The sequence below is a fragment of the Perognathus longimembris genome, chromosome 7 (assembly GCF_023159225.1).
Source record: "Perognathus longimembris pacificus isolate PPM17 chromosome 7, ASM2315922v1, whole genome shotgun sequence".
Classification (NCBI taxonomy): Eukaryota; Metazoa; Chordata; class Mammalia; order Rodentia; family Heteromyidae; genus Perognathus; species Perognathus longimembris.
This window is the reverse complement of record NC_063167.1, coordinates 4,037,717-4,059,811: the sequence shown is the minus strand read 5'-3', so window position 1 is coordinate 4,059,811 and position 22,095 is coordinate 4,037,717. Positions and strand designations below refer to the sequence as shown.

General features: G+C 42.4%; 2 protein-coding genes across 4 annotated transcripts in view; both read right to left on the bottom strand.

The window, feature by feature from the left end:
* Positions 1 to 22,095, bottom strand: part of LOC125354523 (calmodulin-binding transcription activator 1) — a 639,297-nt gene that overhangs the window by 589,140 nt on the left and 28,062 nt on the right. For all 3 annotated transcript variants that reach the window (XM_048350159.1, XM_048350161.1, XM_048350160.1), the window contains exon 2: positions 9,566 to 9,649. The gene's annotated coding sequence lies outside the window, so the exon portion shown is untranslated. The remainder of the gene's footprint in view (positions 1 to 9,565; positions 9,650 to 22,095) is intronic.
* The window catches only part of LOC125354526 (calmodulin-binding transcription activator 1-like), a 74,053-nt gene continuing 61,324 nt past the window's right edge, over positions 9,367 to 22,095 (bottom strand). The window contains exon 4 of the mRNA XM_048350166.1: positions 9,367 to 9,649. Coding sequence (XP_048206123.1) covers positions 9,641 to 9,649 — 9 coding nt within the window. The 3' untranslated portion in view covers positions 9,367 to 9,640. The remainder of the gene's footprint in view (positions 9,650 to 22,095) is intronic.

Here is a 22,095-nt window from a genome sequence, read left to right as displayed (position 1 = left end):
GCAGACGACCATGCTCTGCTTCCAGAACACAGTGCCCCGCCATCTCTGGTTGCTCATGCTCACTCCCCTCTGCTTCCTCCACTCTCTTCCCCCCTTATTAGTGAGCCTCAAGTCTCTGTGTTCACATGTACTCTCTGAAGGATTTCCTTCAGTCTCATGTACAAACAGAAAACACTCCACTGTCTACCTGCAGCCTAGGTCTCTGCTCGAAGGCACATTCATGTCTGCCAATCCAACTCCATTTGGCATCTTAAAAACCAGTATGTCCAAAAAACAACTTTGGTAATCTTCTCACCCTTCTTCCCAACCTGTGGCCCCCACAATTTTCTCAATTCCAAAAATGGGAAGTTACACTTTTTTTAATTACTTTGTACCTACTGTCAACACCAAACCCTCAATCTTCTCATGTAAATACCATTTGTCAGCTCTTGCTTCAAAACACGCTCTGCTAGCAGGCACCAGCAGCTCACACCTGTAATCCTAGGGTTCAAGACCAGCCAGCAAAGAAAAATCAACAAGAGACCATCTCCAAAATAACCACCAAAGCCAGGCACTGGTGGTTCATGCCTGTAATCCTAGCTACTCAGGAGGCTGAGATCAGAGGATCATGGCTTCAAGTCAATCCAGGCAGCAAACTCCATATGATTCTTATGCCCAAACTCCATATGATTCTTAGCTAGCAAAACACTGGAAGTAGAAGTGTGACTCAAGTGGTAGAGCACCAGCCTTGAATGGAAAAAGTTAAAAGCAAGAGCACAGAACTCTTGAGTTCAAGCCCTAGTTCTGGTTGTGCACACGCACAACCACCAAAAAGCAAGACTGGTGACCTGATTCAGACAGGAGAGAGTCAGTCCAAGCAAGCATGAGGCCTTGAGTTCAAACTCCGAAACAAGGAACAAAGGAACCCTGCATCTCAACCTTGTGACTGTGCTGGGTCACATGGCCCTCAGCTCCTGAGTCAGTCTCCTCACCAGGCCCCTCTAACACTATGTCCCCCAAGCCAGAGTGCAGCCACTTTCCATACCACGCCAGAGCACGCCAGAGGCACTGGTCATGAGCTACATGGAGGCCAGGCAGGCGGGGGAGGGAGGGGGGCGCGGGGCCTCAGCCACACAGCTCCGCTCGGCTCTGGTACCTGGAAAGCAGCCTCCGTCAGCACACCAATGAACAAGGGAGCCTCTGCTCCAACAAAACGAGCTGAAACAAACCCTGAAATTTGAATTTCAGATAATTCTTATGATATGAGATATCATCACCCTTTTCTATGCTAACCATTTAGTGGCATGTTTAGTTTGCTGGCTGTGCCAAGTGGCAGCCGGCTGCTGTATGTAGACCCTGCTCTACATTCAAAGTGACCATGTCTTTTTCCTGTTCAAAACCTCTTGGATGGCTTCCAAGAACCTCGGTAAAATCAAAGGTCTACACTGTAGCCACATGCACCTGCAGTCCCTAGCACTCAGGAGGCTGGGACAGGAGGATCAGGAGCTCAAGACCAGCCTGGGCTACACTGTGAGGCCAAATAAGGGCTACCATGTCCTGCAAGGACCCTCGGGACACTGTTCCTGGCATCTCCCCACTTGACAATCTAGGCAGCAACTCTAGGTGCCTACCTGTCTCTCTGACTTCTCTTTCACCATTGCCAAGCCTACAGATACTGCAGATCCTTTCCTCTTGCTGTCCCCTCTAGCTGGAATATTCTTTCCAGGTACCTATGTGGTTCTCTAGGCCAGGCTCTTCACCTTGTGGAGACTCAAGTCACACCGAGTAAAACACCATGCACATGAACACAGGCTATCTCCACAGTGCTCCTGGCTTCTCTGCTCTTCATCCCATCCATTATCCCAGACAATTTAGAAATGAGCAGATTTGGCAATATTTAACGGAAAAGCAAGCAGCGTCTAAGAACATGAAACCTCAATCTAACAACCAGGTGGCTTGGATATCAATGGCACCACTGCTCACCATGTGACACAGAGCAAGTTGACTTCTCTGTACCTCAGTTTCCTTACCTGGGGAATGAGAAAAATAGCGCCTACTTCTCAGTGGCTCGAGTATACCCGTTAATAGATTTAAGTGGCGCATGTAAGTGCTCGCTTTTGTTCACCGTCCCTTTAATCAGAAGGTAAAGTTTTGGGGACAAATGGCTTTGTTTGGTTTGCTGCTTTATTTCAGATACTGGGGATGGCGTCTTATCTGAAATTAAGTCACTGTGGAGTGGACAGGACAACCCACTGTCTCCCATCACTGTAACAGCTGCAGTCCGAGGCTAGTCTGGGCAGAAAAGCACAAAACTCTTACCTGAAAATAACTAAAGCAAAAGACATAGAGACAAAGGAGTACTTTCACGTGGTTTTCTCCTCTCTGGAGAAACAGATCCCCATCCTGCCTTAAAGGCAACCACCACCTTGCTGCCATCACTATTCAACTTGCAGCAACTATTCAACGGCATAAAGAAGAAACTCCTAAAACCTATTAGTGTATTCAAAGGTTACATGGTAAAGTCTTGAACCAAATTAGAAAGGAAATCATTTCATGGGTTCAAATTTCCACAAGTGAAATGTCAATTAGTACCTACCAGTACAAGTCTGCATAAACCTTATGTTTTCTGGTTGTAAGCACTCAGGACTATTTAGTCAAAGCAGGTTACTTGATTTCTACAACTAAAGAACATCTGTGGGCGCTGCTGGCTCACACCCGTAAACCTAGCTACTGCTGCTACTCAGGAGGCTAAGATCTGAGGTTCAAGGTTCAAAGCCAGCCCAGACATCAAAGTCTATCAGACTCTTTTCTCCAATTAACCACCAAAAAAGCTGGGAAGTGGCACTTTGGCTCCACGTGGTAGTAGAGCGCTAGTCTTGAGCACAAAAGCTCAGGAGAAACGCCCAGGCTCTTTGTGCATTGCCTAAGCACCAGCATGGGGAAAAAACAACAACAACAACAAAAATTTAAAAAACCACCCCTAACTCTCACCACATAGCCCAAGCCTTCCCATCTGCCTTTGAAACACGGGCCTCGCTCTCCCGTGAGTGGCACGCACGGCTCCTCACGCCCACACACTCACTTCTCTCAAGACGACTGGGTTTTGCTTTGTAAAAGTTTGGACTCAGCTCTTTTATGGCAGGTCTGTAAAATGAAGGTACTTAGGTACTTTCCAGTGTAACACTGACTCCTTCCAGCGGAAGCTCAGCTTCCTTCTTTAAAGCAACACGGGGACAATGAAGATACTCACTGTTCAGCAAAGTACAAACTATGCTTTGAACCTAAGCTAAAATATTTCACTGTGAAATATGAAAAGAACACCTTCAGTACTGGTGCTATCAAACAAAAAACAAACTGAGATGTCAGTAGTAGGCGCACACGAAGGTCAACCAGCATCAAGTTCTGTTGTGGAACTGCCTTCCTGCACTGAACGTTTGAAAACCCGGTGCCTGGCTATGTAATCGAGGAGGAGGCAGGGTGGGAAACCGGGGTGAAGGAATGGCTGCTCCTGGGAGCTGAAGGTGAGCTGCGGCATTTCACAGCCTGCCCACTTCACTGCCCAGCTCTGGCTTCTCTCTGATGGCCATGTGACAAGAATAGATGCCCAGCAGCCACTGGAAGGTCCTACGTGGGTATTTGTTTGCCTTCTTTCTGCACTTAAGGACTTCTTTCACTCCCATTTCCTAAATGGGAAGCAGAGAAAGTTTCTCTCTTTTTCCATTTCTCCTACTTTAACCATTACACTAAAATAAACCCTTGCTACAACTTAAAAAAACAAATAATTCTGCACTTAATTGACCATTAAAGTCAATGCGACATAGCAGAGGACCGGCGTGAGGCAGCCAGGCCTAGGTGACATCTCAACTCTGCACTGCTATCCAGTGGCAAAACCTGAAAAAATCAGGATGATGGTGCTCCAATTTAATACTGTGTTTAGCTGATGATCCTAAATAACACTTTGTCAGCTTTTGTGACCTAGCACAAAACCACATGCCTTGTGATCTACCAGCTGGGCTGTGGCAATGTCCTTGACTTGGGGCTTAGAAGCTTCAATAGGGACATAACTTTGATGTATTGTCTTTCCATATCAAACTGCAATGATTATCTCCAGATCTGTCATCACGCAGAGTGCTACCAAAATTAGACTACGGCTAGTTAATAAGGCTGCCTCTCCCTTTTGGTACCACCATGAAAGCTGAGACTCTTGGCTCTGCTTGTTTGCAAGATCAAAAAGTCACGGCTGTTTGGTTTACAGGATGCAAGGATAAGAACCATCTGCTGGTCTGGTGTTTCTTTAATTAAAACTTTAATTACAGATATATCTCTGCACAGATACGTGCAGTCTATCAGCTCTTGTCCTTAATTACCTGTGCTAATGAGAAATGAAAAGAGTTTCCATTTGCTGAGTATCTACTATGCACATGCACATGTGTAAGGTGAACTAGAGTGGGTAAGGGAGACCTAGAGTCAGACTTGAGCCAAGACTTTCAACCTTCTCTACCAAGCCTCATCACAGCATTTAGGTTCTCCTGGACCCTGATGGTTCGTTCATGCCTGTAATTACTTACTCAGGAGGCTGAGATCTGTGGACCTTGGTTTGAAACCAGCCTGGGCAGGAAAGCCAGTGAAATTCCTATCTCCAGTTAACCACCAGAAAAACCAAAGGGGGGCTGTGGCTCAGGGACAGTGCCCAGGCCTGGAGTTCAAGCCCCACAACAGACAAAAGAGGGGGAAAGAGAGAATCTAGTCTAAATCCTACAATGCTGGGGTATGTCGCCCAGCAACACAGCAAGACAGCCTGGCTTCCCCAGGGGAAGCAAGCACAACCCCAACAGACAAGAGCTGCTTCTGTGGCTTCCGGCCTCCACTGACACTGCATTCTTTATCAACTCCCTCTTTGGCTAGGGCAGGTCTCACTAAGGGATGACAGAAATACCGTGTCATACTCCACCATGTGTTTCTCAGTCTCTCCTAAAGCCTCAGAAGAGCTAGAGGCCGTCGTCAGTGACTCCTACAGAGGCTGGCTGACACCAAGGGCACCACCCAGAGTTTCCCGCCTCCACACTGTGAAGGCCTCAGGCTCACCCTACCCTGCCACCCTTCGCTCCTGTGAAAGGGGGGAGCAGGAGAACTGCCAACACTTCTGGAGGCAAAGGCAGCCCTGAGCTGCCAATTTGACTTGATTCTCCTCTCTGACACGATTCACATGGTGACAGTGAAGGCAACATCAGCTGAGTCAAACCAACTTTCCCTCTCAGGAGCAGATTCATCATCACCAAAAACGAGGGTCTGATGCAAATGGTGGTGGACCTTCCAATTCAAAAACTATGCCACAGAAATCTGTCATAAGCAGCTTCTAGCACATCTGAATACTGTTCTAGGACCTCACCTTCACTACTCTATGACTAAACCTATTTGTCTAAATTATCAAGATAAAACAAATTAGGACAGATGATCAAATAAAACCTAACAATGTTCAGCACTAACCCCTTTGAAAAACAGTAATACAAGGCTGGGAATGTGGCTTAGTGGTAGAGTGCTTGCCTAGCATGCATGAGGCCCTGGGTTCAATTCCTCAGTACCGTATAAACAGAAAAAGCCAGAAGTGGCACTGTAGCTCAAGTGGTAGAGTGCTACCCTTGAACAATTTGTCATACAAATTAAGGAAGTCCATTTGAACAAGGTACCGGTGGCTCCTGGCTGAATTCTAGCTACTCAGGAGGCTGAGATCTGAGAATCACAGTCCAAAGCCAGCCCAGGCAGACAAATCAAAGAGACTCTTGTCTATAATTAACCAGCAAAAAATTGAAGTAGAGGTGTAACTGGAGCGGCAGAGTACTATGTTTGAGGGAAAATGCTAAAGGAGAGCACAAGGCCATGAGTTGAAGCCCCTGCACCAGCATGCATGTGCGCGCGCACAGAAAGCCATTTGAAGCCACAGGCTGTGCACCTGGAGGATTTCAAGTACTTTACAGTCCTGTCAGGTGGATGAAAGAAAGAAAAGGGGAAATCAGAGAACTCTGAAGGAGGAGAACAGAAGAAGGGAAAGGAAAAATCGATGCATAAAAGGGGAGAAAGAACAAAGGTGAAAAAGAATGTAAAAAAAAAAAAAAAAAAAAGCCAACCCTGTTGTTCAGGAACCCTGTAACTAAGCTCAAGCCTGGTGTTCTTGACGGCCAGTTCTCATTCAGAGGCTCTGACAGCAGGGTCCTGGCTACTGTTGAGTGAACAACTAACCTGGCCCACAGAGATCCATCTTACTTACAACACAGCCCACTGTAAGATGAATAGCTCTGGCCCATATTCCAAAGGCATAAATCTATGTGTACAAATTACTACTTTTCTTGTTTACTTCCTGAAGGTCTTGATTATTGGTTCTCTGCTAAACAAAAAGATTAGTCACAGGTGGCATCAGTGTTCCTAGTTTTTAAAAAGCTGTGCTAGTGACTCTAGCTATGCAGCTAAGACCAAGGAAGCCAGTGCTAGAGAGACTGTGCTAGTGCTGCATATGTAACAGTCTTCCTGACGATGATGGCCGCGGGCTGACCGCCAGAGCCACTACACTGTTCCATGAGGCCTTACTAATTTAGGGTGCTATTATGTTAAAAGGTCTGATGGCCAAGAGTCAAAAAAGTTCATATAGCTGAGGAAAAATGGCAGAGCTGCTTTATGTGTGTGGTTCTGCCAGGCTTGCAGATAAACTCGAGGCAGAAGGTGTCAGGAGCTAAATAGCAGCTGGATTTAAGTGCCAGTTTTATGATACACTAACTAAGGATACAAGCCAGGGACAGTGTATCTAATCTACCTGAGCATCAGCATTCTTGTGCATGAAACTGGGTTAGTCCACTACCCACCTCCTAGACAAAAGGGCTGATTAAAGGGCATAGAAAGCACCCGGAAGATAGGTGACACATATTCAGAACATGGGACAGCAATGAAGTCCTACTCTACATAAGAGGAAACTGAGGCCACCTACAGCTGAGGGAGACATCTCATTCCTTGAAAGCTACCTAAGACAGCTTATCAGAGTCAAGAGAGCTAATCGGGTAAATTATATTCTCTCCCTCCCCCACCTCTTTTATTATGTCTCCACAACCCAAAATAGCTAAAACAAAAGAATCAATAAAGGAAGGGTGAAGGATGAGGTGGCTCTTTACTTTTCTTCCAAAAAGGTTAAGAAGCCTTTACCCACCCAAACTTGAATCTACTTTACAGGCACTCACTTGCCATAAGCTATCCACAGGTGTCTAAGTCAAAAGCTGGGACACTGGGGGCAGGTAGTGCCCTCTGTGACAGGTGCATGTTCCACACAATGGTTGGCAACGCTGCACACCAGTCTGCTCTACGGCCCTTCCCACTTGTCTATGTGAATCTTTTGGGGTAGGTGCGATTATCATTGTCCTCCATATAGAGAGGAGGAAACTCAGGCACAGAGAGGTTGAGTGATGGATTGCAGTCAGGCCATTTGCAAGAGGCCGACGTGGGATTACAGCCACACCGGCTGGCCCTTCCTCACGGGGTTCACAACTGAGTGGGTTCAGTTTCAAAAGCACCTTCTTCTGAGTTCCCAGAATATTTCATGTATTCTCTCAACAGCTCTAAAAAGCAAGTAGGAAACATACAGCAGCTGCTTGCACACAGGATAAAACAGAAGCAGCATCAATTAGACATTTTGCAAACTCCTGGATGGTCAATCAAATACTGTGTTCACACTAAAACTAAAGCCTTTTCAAGTCCTACGCTGAATTGTTTTCATTTTGGGTAACTATCCTTAAGATCCCAACATACCCAAAGATCTTGTTACTCCAAAGAAAATTTTCTAACTCTCAGAGAAGAGTTTTCTCTGCGAATCACAAATAATATCCATGTGGCTTTCAACTCAATATAAATACTAAACAAATAACCAATGCTCACTGGAAATAAGTAATCACTGTATCCATGTACTGGCTCTCTTAGAAAAAAAGACAGCCTTAAAAATGTATTAAGCAGAAAACTTTAAAGAAAACTCTAATTGATACAATCATAAGGTAATAACAGTGTTTCTCTTCTGCATCTATTAATGTCTTTTCAGCTTCTATTAGATTTATGAATAAATGATTTGGCTCTGGGGACCCCAGCTAACTGACTCTATCAATGGGGAGCCTGTGACTCCCCAGGGGACAATCAGCCAGCTCATCCCTGGCAGGAGGAGCGCAGCCCGTAAGCAGCCCTGAGTCTACAAACTCCAGATCAGGTACCTTTCCCTTGTTGCTTGAAGTTCATAGGATCAAAGGAACAAATAAAGGACACACCTGGAAGGGGGTGGGAGGGAGAGAAAAGAAAGGAAAAGAAAAACAAAAGTCTTTGGGGATCTGGAAAACATTCCTGCACTGTGGTGGGTTGTGTTGTACTTAAAAAAAAATTACCCTAAAACTCCAGGTTCAGCAAGGAAGTTGCTCTAACTGTTAGCACATTTATCATCACAGGAATACAGGAGCTTTGTCATTATACCTACTTGCATTTCTCAACTCTGATACTTTGCAGTTCTGTGAAAAGAAAAGATACCCAACAGGCCAAAGGCGACTTTCCAGGTATGTAGATTTAACAGGCAAAATAAGCCACAAGCTGGAAGTGTTTTGTAAGAGTTCCAATTACCAATGAACAGCTCACCATGACTAATTTTAATTTGTGGTTCTAATGAATGATATAAACTTTTATAGGTATCAACAAAGCTCAGAGAGGACTTAAATCCATTTCAGTGCTCATTTAGCAGCTTCAGCTGTGTGCAATTAAAACATCAGCATTAAATGTTAGAGAATAAAATAATGAGACACTTAAAAGATAATCTGTGCTTCACTGGACCATGTGCAGAGATTTCACATGATTTTTTTAGAGGGGGAGAATTATGATTTCTTAAGCAATTCAAAGAATTAACTCAAGTTTAAGTTTTGGTTTTAAGAACTTTCTGAAAAGATGAATACAATAAAAACACACTATTTGATAAACAGTAACAAAATAAGAGCAAATAGTATGTAGTTAGTAAAAAGGAACACACATTTTGATTACATTAAAACTGCTGTTTTACCAAAGGGGAGGAAAGGTGACAATATTGTATTCTTCTAGCCCTTAAATTCAAATTAAAACAGTAGGCTTTCTCTCCCAATAATATTAAGAATATGTAATTTGAGGATGCAGATATAACAATTCAAGTTGCTACTACTGAAAAATTGTGCACTGACAATGATTGTGTGTGTGTGTGTGTGTTTAAGTGTAGGGGGCAGTGGTTTGGTGGAAGGACAATTGCAGACATGTTGGATATGTGTGTATTTTATGTGAACCTGAGTTAATTCATAGCTTTTGCAAAACATGTATGGGAAAATGCACTAAATAAACTCGTTTTTAAAAGGATGAAAACACAGATTATACTTTATTTTTAAAAACTGAAATGAATTTCAATACAGAAAATGAAGACAGCATTTTGCAAATTTATCGCTCAAAGGGGTATCTCTATTTGAGGAAATCAGCGTGCTATACTTTGAGAGATGAAATGTTACAGCTTGTACACCAAAATTAAAAATGAAATTAAATTAAAAAATGAAATGGTTACCAAGGTAATGCAGGTCAGGGGATCAAAGGTGAAGGGTCACACATTATTAAAAAGAAATCCAAAAGGACGGCTGCATCATGATCTCTGCAAAACAAAGGAGCTCCAGTAAGTACAACTAATATCTCCAAGAATTTCAAATCAAGCTCTTGAAAAGAAGACTCCACTAGAACTGATTCCGTGTAGAGCCATTTTTATTTAGGTACAACAAATTTTAATTACCTGTTACCAACTAAAACGTTTACAAACATTTCACTATTCAATCACATTAAAACCCCAAATATTTCCAATTGAAAGTGGGTGGGAAGTACTGACACTTCCATTGGAACCCAACCTTGTTGTCTGGAAATGACAGTGTTTGACAAGTTGCCAACATATCAGAAATCTAATTTGGTCACAGCATGGTGAGTTTTTTTTCCTTCTCCTCAAGGAATGAGTTCCAAAATTGAGTTTTTGCAAATTTCTTTCATTTGAAGTTGCTGCATAAAATTTCCATTATTGGAACATTTAGTATAACAATGTTCTAGAAGACAGCAGTAAAGTGATACATGAGAAAATAAACTGTGTAACTATATCTATTAAGATCTGTTCTTACATTCAACTTTCACTGCACAGAGGAAAAAAAGTCATTCTAAGCAAAATAACTCGCTAGTTCTACTGGAATTACACAGCTACTGAAAGACTGACATGAGGATTACCTACAAAGAAGAATTATCAAGCTTCACTTCAATAAATGTTATTATTTACTCATTGTCCCCATTAATAAACTAATTTATACTTATGAAAAGGATAAAAAGAGGTAAGAGTTTCTTTTGAAAAATAAAACTGTCACCTAAATCACAACAAACTAATTCAGCCTCACAATGTTAGTAATAAGCGCAAGAGTCATTAGGTAATTTCAATGTTCATTTCACTAGTAAATAACCAGCATCATGACAATCATTCGGTTCTAAAGCCTAAGCATGAGCAGGTTACATTCCTGATTCCAGGATCCTCATGCTGACTGGACGGCAGTCTCTCAACACAATGTCCACAATGGCCTACCACAGGTGAGAAGCAGAAATATAACTAGCAAGAAAAGAAATGTGGTCATCCCTCCTTTATGACTCCCAACTTCCCACTTCTTCCTTTCTCCCACTTAAGTTCATCCTTGTTAAAATCAAATTCCTCAGATACTTACACATTAAAATGTAGACAATTGTCCAAAAGGATTTTATTAAAAGAAACAGAATGTTCTTTCTAGGAGCTTATGGCAACCAATAAATAACCTCTACAAATGCCAGATTTTTGTTCCCTTGGATTAGATTTTGTTAAAGTAACTCCATGCACTGGATGTAAGTGTGTTGGTGCCTTAAGGCCACATTGCTAAAAACACGATTTTCCCCCTGTAGTTGCACAGCCACTGAAAGGTAAACTAGCATTCTGTTTTTTAGAATGCTCATCTCACAAGGAGTCTGTCACATATGTATTGTTGCTGGGAGGCACGCAAACAATTTTGAACACCACAGAAGGAATCAATACCCCATCAAAACAATGCATACGCTGTTTTAGTGGCATCATTATTTGGACCATTTCAGTATGCGTGTAACAAAAGGCAAGGAGCCAGCAGTGTAATGTTAGTCAAATTCTGTTTTCCTAAAAATACTTTATTTTAAAAAAGCAAGTCTGTTCATATCAAATGCCTCTATGTATCACATTTGTTACAAAAGCAGTATTTATTAAGTAATCTCTACCTGAGAGTAAAATGGAACTCATTCTAGATGCTTTTTAAATGTCCTCTAAGTCATTCTTAAAATCTCACAAGTCACCCCTAGTACGCTTCCTGTGTTTTAATCCCTGCCAGATGTTTCAGAGACAGATTACCAAAACATAATGCATTCTATAAATACAACCAACACAACGTCAACAAATTCCATGGAAATGAAGTCAATCTCCCCACCTAAATACTTGGCAGCTCTGACAAAGTGGCTTTGAATGAAATTGTGTCATTAATGGAACATTTTTAGGTGATTAAAAAAAGATCAATGAAGGATCTTAGCTAATTTTGGAGAGGGGAAGTCAAAAAGGCAGAAAGGAGTCAACTATGGTTCCTCACAGTCAAGAATTCTGGTCTATACTTGAAGGCATCAAGGGCAAACACACAAACCTAGAACAACTTACACCACAAATAACCATGAAGACTCTCCGGTCTGAATCTATTTACTCAAGGCAGGGATATAGAATCCACACGTTTTCCCACATAATGCTCTCATCATTAGTCCTGTTTGGTGCCTGTATATTTAACATGCTATGTATCATACTTTGGATCCTTAAAGGTTATTAGACCTGGCTACCTTTCCCTACTCCTTCAAGGAGCCTTCATCCCAATGGGATTCAATCAATGCCTTCTAGCCCTACCCCCTAGGCTCCAAATACTACTCTTCCTTTCTCCTTTCTTCAATAAGGCTATAGTCAAATAATGATTATTAATGAGTGGTTATCATTAAGTCTACAGCAAACCTCCAGATGGTGGAAATGCAGGGTATTTTCATATTGAGGGGTACAAGTACACTTGTTAAAAATTAAAACTTGTCTTTCTGTAACTAGTAGCTGAATTAAACAGAAAATGCCCAAAACTCGTAATCAACCACCAAAGCCTTTGGGTATAACTATAGCAACACATTATCCTTGATCTAAACCTGGAAACAACTCCACACTACACCCTTCCCAAAGCTAGGTGCCTGAAAAGACAAGGCACCAAGTACATTCACGGACCACCAAGTGCTACCCACATTCCAGCAGAGAGGGTTCTTCAGTGAATCTTCCAGTAAGCTCTAGCTAGCTGGACAACACTGTACCAGGATACTTTTCCCCACAAATCCTACTTGTACTCTCTATTGCCAGTCCTTTCTCTTGCTCTTTGCTAAGAAGCAGTATCTACATGCAATATATAAGAAGTTGGTTTAAACAGATATAGAATAAAGAATATTATTTCTAAGAAGATTAAATCATAACCAAAATGTTAACATTTTTACCTCAAGTATAACAAAGATACGTGAAAGAACTGGGAAGAAATAAAAAATGAAGAGTCAAGAAAATTCAGAGTCAGATCCACAAGGAGACAGCTGTCGACATTTTAACTAATTCTTTACAAATGGCTACTAACTTAATATCATATAACACTTTCCACAGCAGAAATTAAGCTCAACAAGTATATAAAGTGATGAAATAAATACCCAGCCAAAAATTGATATGTCATGGAACAAACTTTACTTATTTTTAATCTATATAAATAAATCACCAGCATAGCATTCTATAAAACATAAGACGCACTTGAGTTAAACATGTCCTTCAGCCTTCTATTAACATGTCATGTTAGGATTCGTTTTTCCAGCATGGTAGAAAGTTGTCCACTGGAAAGCCAGAGGAAAGAGAAGCACTCGTTTCCATCCCTATCTGGCCCAGAGGAGGCATCTTCCATTTATCATCTCTACCTACCAGTTTCCCTAACTTAGGGAAAACACATTTCCTGTTAACTCTTCAAAGACAGCTGAAGATATCTGTCAATTTCTCAAAACTTTCTATAAATAATACAGCAACCAATACTTAGAACCATATCATTTCTGCTATATTCCTTTAAAAAAAAAAAAAGCCATGTGACACCTATAATCCCAGACTCAGTAGGCTGAGGTAGAAGATGTCAAGTTCCAGGTCAGCCTGAGCTACAAAGTAAGACCCTACATAGGAATGGAGAGGAGACAGGAAGGGAGGGAAAGGGAAAGGAGGAGAGCAAAGAGACAAGAAAACAGAAAAGGCAAAACGCTAAGCTAAGCCGACACCTCCACAATGTAACTTTTCCCCCCACTAGCTTCAAAGATATCCCAAAAGGATCGCAGGGTGGGAGGAAAGACAGTTCAGGGGCTGCAGCATATGCTCGTTATCATAGTGTGAGGAGAGCCCAGAGATGAATCTGTACACTTAGGAAACATACACCAGCCTACAACTTTAATACAAACAAACACCACACGTCCTCCCTCATAGGTGGAAGCCAGGAAATTGGTGTCATAGAAGCAGATAGCAGAATGGTAGGTCTCAGGGTCTGGGAAGGCTGTGGAGAGGATAGTTAACAGATGCACAGGTGCAGTGTGACAGGGGAAAACATACAACGGCCTGTAACAAGGAGAATAACCATGGCGGGCTTACAGTTGTCTACTGAAAAAGTACTAGAGAGGACTCAGCAATACTGATCTGATCCAATCATTATACACCATTTACATGTATTGAAACATCATACTCTACCCATATATACAACTACTGTGTCAATTAAAAACAAATATGTGTGTGTGTGTGTGTGTATATATATATATATAATTAAAAGAATGCACAAGTTAGCATCTGCCAAATGTTCCTCAATTGAGCTATGAGGGTTAGAAAGTAGGGTGGGAGATGAAGACGGGGATCTGCCTCAGCCTGCATGCTAGCACACAGACAGCCATGGCTGCCCTAGCTGTCTGTTGTCTTCCTACTAAGATAATAAAACAATCCTGTTTATAGATGAACAAATACAGAGAAACACATAAATACTAGGTGTATGAAATAACTGATATTGACTACTAATTTTCTAAATCAAGAGAAGTAACTATTTTACAGTACGCTTTAGGGGCCAGTTCCGAGCTATGGAAATAATATGCTAATCAACAAAACATACTGAAGTATCGCTTCTCCAGATTGACCTACCATAGGCTATAAAATGGAACCAACCTTGTCATACCAAGACCTATTCCTTTTTGGGCTAACCCCCTAACTGGGGGAAAAAAGATGACAAAAACATATACCAAATTCCCCAACTATGAATTCGCAAGAAAGAAAACAAGTCAGTCCTGGTACAAAAGTTTAACTAGAATCCACCTCCAATTACCTAGCAAAACGGTGACCCGGAGGCACCTCTCAAGTGATACAGCACAAGCCAAAAAAAGCAAGTCTCAGTATCATCAAAGGAACATAGTCACTCATTGTTGGTTTTATTCTCCTATCAACTATTTGTAAACAATATCAGCATATATTAAGTACTTGCTTAATTTTGCTACTAGCTTCCTGTGGAAGAGTCTGGGTCACTAAAACATCACTGACTCTTAAGCTTTAGACTCAATAAGAATGCCCTATCTAAAGTGTATCACAAGTAAAAATAATTTTCCACACCGTGCTGCACTAGAAGATTGCCATCAGAGAGTGGCTAAGAAACCTGCTGTTTTGACAGTCCTGCAGGTGAGCCTTGCCAGGGTCTACAGTCCACACATGAGAATTAATATTGAGGTGGATCCAATCCCACATCAAGACCCCACAAAGATACAATGGAGTAAGGGAAGGCCAGCCATAGCCAAAACTGCTCAAAAGTAAGTAAAAAAAAAAAAAAATTAAGTAAAAAACATTCATGTCGATAACAGCTGATGGCAGTCCTCCCCTCCTCCCAAGACTTAAAATCTTACAAATGCCTCAGGTCTTTAAAACCCCAAACAAACAAGGCAAAAACTGAGAAACAATAGAGATAAGGACATAAGAAGTACTTTTGAGGGTTTATAAGCAGGTAACTGAAGCTGGCTCCAAAAATAGCTCTAAATCTTGGCACTACTGTAACCTCAGATATATTACTGCATTTTCAACTAAGTCTCAATTTCTGCAGTTATAATAGGTGGAGATTCCTTTCTCTGCCAGGGGCCATTTGGATATTTATAACGTTATTCATGGGCCATACAAAATTATCAATACAGGCACAGTCGACAAGAAGCACACAGGTCTGTCCTGTCATGTAACAATTCATTTCTCAAGCCTTAGAAGACCCTTGGGCCAGACATTTGCCACTGCTGGTATGAAAATATCACTCCTAATCACAGGACTGTGGTAAGAATTAATGAAAATAACTACTGTAAACTGCATAGGGCTAAGAACCTAAAAAGCAATGAACATTAACTCAGTCATTACTATGGTTGCTGTGCTGATTGTCTTACAGTCATACGATCTGAGTCCTTCCACAGCATACAAGAGAGACATTCCTGTCTCTACTTCTACAGCTGGATAAATGTTCTTATGCACCAGACTATAAATCTTAAAAGTGGCAGAGCTGAAACTCAAACTACATTTGTCCAGATCTGTCCTGCTCCACAATCAAGAGAGTCAATGTATAAGGTTCCTCCAACCTCCAGCAGGCTCCCAGGCACGCTGGCACTGCACCATGAGGTGCTTCTAGTTCACGTTTGGTGAATGAGAGAATAATAAATGAAGGAACCAATGGGCCCTCGATGGTAGTAGCATAGGGTGAACATACACTTCCTATACCATCACCACACTTACCACTGCAATTACACAAATACACTTAAAAGTATGCAGAGGATATTTAAATCATGGACTAAAAAATACATTTAAATACTTGCATGCTACACGCTAAACATGGAGAGTGTTCCCAACAAAATTCATCCACTCAACAAACGCTTATCAAGCACTTACTCTGGTGCAGACTTGAAGACCAACTAGTAAGAATGAACACAGAAGAGAAGACGTCAAGCAATACACGTACCATGGAATTCATGGCAAGAGTGAGCCACCCCCACCTTACAAGGAGGTTGGGAAGTTGTCCCTGAGGGAACAGCAAGAAGTAACAAGTAAAGCTGAAGTTTGGAGGAAACAAGGAGACTGAGCATCATTCCCAGTTATAGAGAGCTAAAAGACCTGAAGAAATCAGGAGAAAAAAACCACAGCTAAACCACAGTACAAGGAGAAAAGGGGAGGAGGCTGGAGAGGGGACAGAACGAGTGGTACAGGCCTATAGAGCATGCTGAGAAGCAAGAGTGGCATCTGAGTACAATGAGAGTCACTGGAAAGTTTGTGGAAAGAGATCTCCAAAGACCACTGTGAAGGCTGGGAGGTACCAAGGCATAGCAGAACCGGGGCCAGAAACATTTCTGAAGCAGTGTGGGCACAAGATATTATGGCCAGACAGCAGGAACGCTCAAGTACTCCACCCACATTGAGACAGGGGACACAGCCAAGAGGAGGAAGAGCATTAGCTCTACTCCAGATATGTCAGGTGGCTGTTAAAAGTGATGTGGGCACCAGCTGAAATCCCAGCTACTCAGGAGGCTGAGATCGGAGGATTGCAATTTGAAGCCAGCCAGACAATTCCATAAGACTCTTTATTTCCAATGAATGAGCCACTAAAAAACCAGAAGTAGAGTTGTGGTTCAAGTGCTACAGCACTAGCCTTGAGCAAAAAAATCTCAGGGACAGCGCTCAGACCGAGTTCAAGCCCCATGACCCCCCCCCCCCCCCACACACACCTATAACCCCAGTCTCAACATGAGAAAAATAGCAAATGAACCCAAATTGAAGGATACCTAGGAAACACACACCTCACCTGTCAATGTCAGTAACAAGGAAAGTCTGAGAAACTGTCAGTTTAATGGAGCCTAAAAACATGTGACAATTGGATGTAATTCAGTATCCTGAATGGGGCCCTGAAGAAGCAAAGGACATTATAGGAAAATAAAAGAAATCTGAATGAAGTGTGAAGTTCGGTGTATAATAATGCACCAACAGTGGTTTCCTGGTGGCTGTAGAGGAGCTAAAGTAATGCTGGCAAGAGCATTGAGTATAGGGTCCACAAAACTGTCGTTATTATTGTAACTTCTCTGTAAGTCTGACACCATCCTAAAATTAAAAGGTTTAGGACAGGCTCCAGGACTTGACCTGAGCACGCAGCAGTTCTGAAGATGAATACTCTTGAGTAGACAGTGGGCACTGAGAAGACTGCTGCTAGCTCTACTTCACCCCTCGGTTCTGCCGTCCAGGAGGCAGCTCTGGGCAGAGCCCGACAGAGTGCTGAGCTGAGTCCTGGACAAATGGAAACTGTGGCAATGGGCAGGGTGGCCCAGAGTAAGAATGGACATCAACATGTGCAGGGAAATGGATGGACTAGAACAAATCACGTTAAGTGAGGTCAGCCAAGCTCAATGACAATCGGTGCATGTTCTCTCTTATGTGGAAGCTAGAACTAAAATACAACTAAACATGATAACTTACACAGGGCTCTATCCATTTAAACACGAACTGACTAAAGGAGAGCGTATGTAGGGAGGAATCCAAAGGCATAACTTCTCTGAACAGCTAAAGTACTGTTTATCATAACAAAATCCAAGAAGTGCAAACTTTGTGTTCTGTTTTTCTTTCTTAGGGGACAGACAAGGGGGTGGGGATGGGCACAAGAATGGAGTGAAGAAGGGTGAGCAAATGCAGTCACTATATTCAGTACATACTATGTAAAATATACATTATGTAACTTGTGGATAGGGATGGGAGAGGGAAAACGGGGGAAAGCAAAGGAAAGGGTGACACTGCCCAAGAAGCATTGTACTCAAAACCTGACGCATGCAATTGTAACACCCTTTTGCAACTTCTTAAAATAACAATTAAAAAAAAAAGAAAAAAGAACTGGCTGAGAATGTGGCTTAGTGGTAGAGTGCCTGCCCACATGCATGAAGCCCTGGATTCAATTCCTCATAAACAGAAAAACTGGAAATAGCGCTGTGGCTCAAGTGGTAAAGTGCTAGCTTTGAACAAAAGAAGCTCAAGGACAGTGCCCAGCTCCTGAATTCAAAGCCCCAGGACTGGCACTGGCACACACACACACACACGCGCGCGCGCGCACACACATAGACATCAAGAAGGGCCCTGACTTTCAGGGGTAAGAGGAACCAGGTGTGGGAACCAAGGCCCACTGACCACAGTGGCTGCAGTGAAGAAGATTGTATTATTTATCTGCAATCTATCAAAAGAACAGATCTATCTCAAGGGTCCTCACCCGGCTAAGCACACATGTAAGTGTGCTGAAGCACATATTCAGACTGTATAACAATTAATTATGCCATAGTCCTGCCCTGGCCTTCTACTTCAGCTCCTCTAAGACTGCAAAGCTACAGCTATCTGTAGAATCTCCAGCTCCTCACTCTCTAGTTCCCACTACAAACCCTTCTTCATGTTCAAACCCAAGTTTCTTTTTAACTGACTTCACATCCGTAAAATGACTAATGCTATCCCACACTCAACCCCCCTCCAGGACTGTCAGCCTCTCCACACCCCATCTTCCAAGCCATCCAGCTACTTCCAGCTCTGCTGCTCACCCAGGTGCCACCATGATTTCTGCAAATGCACACTCAGTGCTATCGCCACTGCCATTCTTGCCTCTAATCCAATTTCCACTAAATACCCCACTGGGGGCGGGGGGGGGGGGAGGAGAGAGGGTAGGGGAGGGGAGAGGGAAAGAGGGGAGGGAGGGAGGGAGGGAGGGAGGGAGGGAGGGAGGGAGGGAGGGAGGGAGGGAGGGAGGGGGGGGGAAGGAAATGCACTACAACTGAATTTATAGCTGTCTGATTTAGGGTATCTCATAGGCCATCTCCATTTCCAAAGTGGCCTGAGGCTGGGAGCAGCCTTGGCTCCAGCATGGTCTCTTCTTGCTTCATCATACCTGCTTCTCACTTCTTCGGATGAGACAAGCTCAGGATAAGGCCTTCTCAGAAGCTTCCTGGCCTAGATCCATGGTCTCTAATAATGGTCTCACAGAGACAACTCATCGCCATTATGTGCATCACAAAGTGTTGCTTCCTAAGAGATTTCCTGAGGGCTCCTATCTGGGAGCAGCCTAGAATTTCCTCCATAGTTTTTTAAATGATTATCTAAATGTGTTTATTAATATGATTACCCGCTTGAGGGTATCTCATATCGAAGACAACTGTGTATCTTGATCACTTGTACGCACATCCCAGGAACTAGAACAGCGCCTGGCAAAAAGAATCTCAACTAACCGGTAGACTGGCTAGTGATCCCACCAGATCTTAAGCCCTGCAAAGCCAAGTATATCCATTCTGTCCACTCAGATATCTAGTCTTGCATAAAGAAAACATTCAAGGACACATACTTAGACAAACGGTGGGCTGATGTAAAGATGTAAGGGTAATCAACCTAATCTTATTTGCCAGTGAAGAAAAAGTTGGTATCACGCTGCTAACTAGGTATGTACAGCCTTGCAGGTTTTTCTACAGCCAAACACCAACTCCCTCACCCTCACAGGTTTCCCCAGCATGGGGCCCCTGTGGTCTGCACAGCCTCTCTGGCCTCCACAACCATGGCAATTCATCGCACACCACCTTACTGGACACTCTGGTAGTTAAGGTGCCTGCAGAGGATGCCCTCCCCAGGAAGAGCTTTTCTCTGGAACCCCACAGAGTTGCTTCTGGCAAGATCCAGAGGGTCCACCAGCATGACATCTATAACATCTTTCTACACAGCAACATGAAAATGTGCGCGCACGCGCACACATATACACACACCTGCTGGCATTCTGATGGACAAACTGAATGAACAAAACTTGGGGAAAACCAACAGTTTACAACATGGAATCCTCGGCTCAGTGAAAAAAGCATGCCCACTAACTTTACCACATCTCAATAACATTTGTTGCTTTAGTATAGAGGCTCTCTCTGTACCACTGTTTTTTCTGAAAAAATATTTTATTCTATTGTAAACTTTTATTATATTTCTTATTTGCTCTTGGTATATAAAACTACAATTGTTTCTCAAGTTACCTTGATTTTTTTGCATGTTAAAAAGAGGTATTGTTGACATTTCTGCGTATATAATCATATCATCTATAAAAATCACAGAATTTTCTGTTCCTCAGAGGCATGTACTCTTATTTTTCTTGACTTACTGAGCCAGGTAAAACATCCAGTGAAATAGTAGAGTAATAATGATATAAAAAAAAAAAAAACTACCTACTTCTTCTCCAGCCTGAAGAAAACTTTCCTCATTTTCACCATTAGACATGATTCTTACAATAGACTTTAACCAAATTTAGGTAACTTCCTTCAAATTAAGGATGCTACCTTTTATTCATAATGAGTGCATGAGGTTTCATTTTGAGTGTTAGATCTTACCAAAGAAAATTTTTGCAGCTACTGATATCACATTTTCTGCCTTATTCTACTAATGTATTGGTTTATAATGATCTTTCTTCTTTTTTTGCCAGTCCTGGGGCTTGGACTCAGGGCCTGAGCACTGTCCCTGGCTTCTTTTTGCTCAAGGCTAGCACTCTGCCACTTGAGCCACAGCGCCACTTCTGGCCATTTTCTGTATATGTGGTGCTGGGGAATTGAACCCAGGGCCTCATGTATACAGAGGCAAGCACTCTTGCCACTAGGCCATATCCCCAGTCCTATAATGATCTTTTCAAATATTGAATTTATCTTTTTTTTTTTTTTTTGCCAGTCCTGGGCCTTGGACTCAGGGCCTGAGCACCGTCCCTGGCTTCTTCCCGCTCAAGGCTAGCACTCTGCCACTTGAGCCACAGCGCCGCTTCTGGCCGTTTTCTGTATATGTGGTGCTGGGGAATCGAACCTAGGGCCTCGTGTATCCGAGGCAGGCACTCTTGCCACTAGGCTATATCCCCAGCCCTGAATTTATCTTTATATTAAGTCTGCTATTTTGGCTTTTGTCTTGAAATTTGTCAAGATTTTCTTTTAAAGACCAGCTATTTTGATAATGCTCTCTGTGCATATGAAAACAGTCTTATAGAGTCTGAGATTATTAGGTGCAATGTTATTTACATCATCTTAATTCAACTTATTCCACATTTCACTTTATTTGTTCTTTTCAATAGACATTGTGACTAGGGCTGGGAATATGGCCTGGTCATAGAGTACCTGCCTCCCATACATGAAGCCCTGGGTTCGATTCCCCAGTACCACATATATAGATCAACGGCCACAAGTGGCACTGTGGCTCAAGTGGCAGAGTGCTAGCCTTGAGCAAAAAGAGAAGCCAGGGACAGTGCTCAGGCCCTGAGTCCAAGGCCCAGGGCTGACCAAAAATAAAATAAAATAAAATGATAATTTTGATCTCAACTTTTAAGGGATGTTTTATTGAGTACAGATTCCTACTTGACAGTTTTGTCTTCATTTTAACATTTTTAAGTGTAATTCCACTGTCCTTTCTTTTTACAAACAGGACTGGGATTTGAACTGCAGAGCTTCAGGCACTTTACCACTTAAGCCATGCTTCCAACACTTCTTTGTTTCAGTTGTTTTTCAGAAAAGATCTTAACTTTTGTTTAGTAGCCAACCTAGATCTCAATCTTCCTCCCTACTGCCTCCCATATAGCTGAGAGTGTAAACATGCATCACCACGTCTGGCTTATTGTTCAGAATGGGCTCTCTGAAACATTTTTGCAGGGAGGGGCTAGCCTTGAACCACGATCCTCCCAAGTCTCTGAGATTATTTACTGTCTTCTAAGCACTCAATCCCATTTCCTTGGCACAAATTTGTTGTAAATTTTGCCCATCTGTTCTATTTGTTCTTATTGGGAAAGAAGTCCCAAATATTTAGCCTATCATTAACAAAAACAAAGTTTTCCTACTATCATTCTTTCTGCCTTTTATTATTTTTGTGATTTCCCTCTTTCATTTCATACAAATAAAGGCATCTTCTTAACCAGAAATCTCCACTTAGTC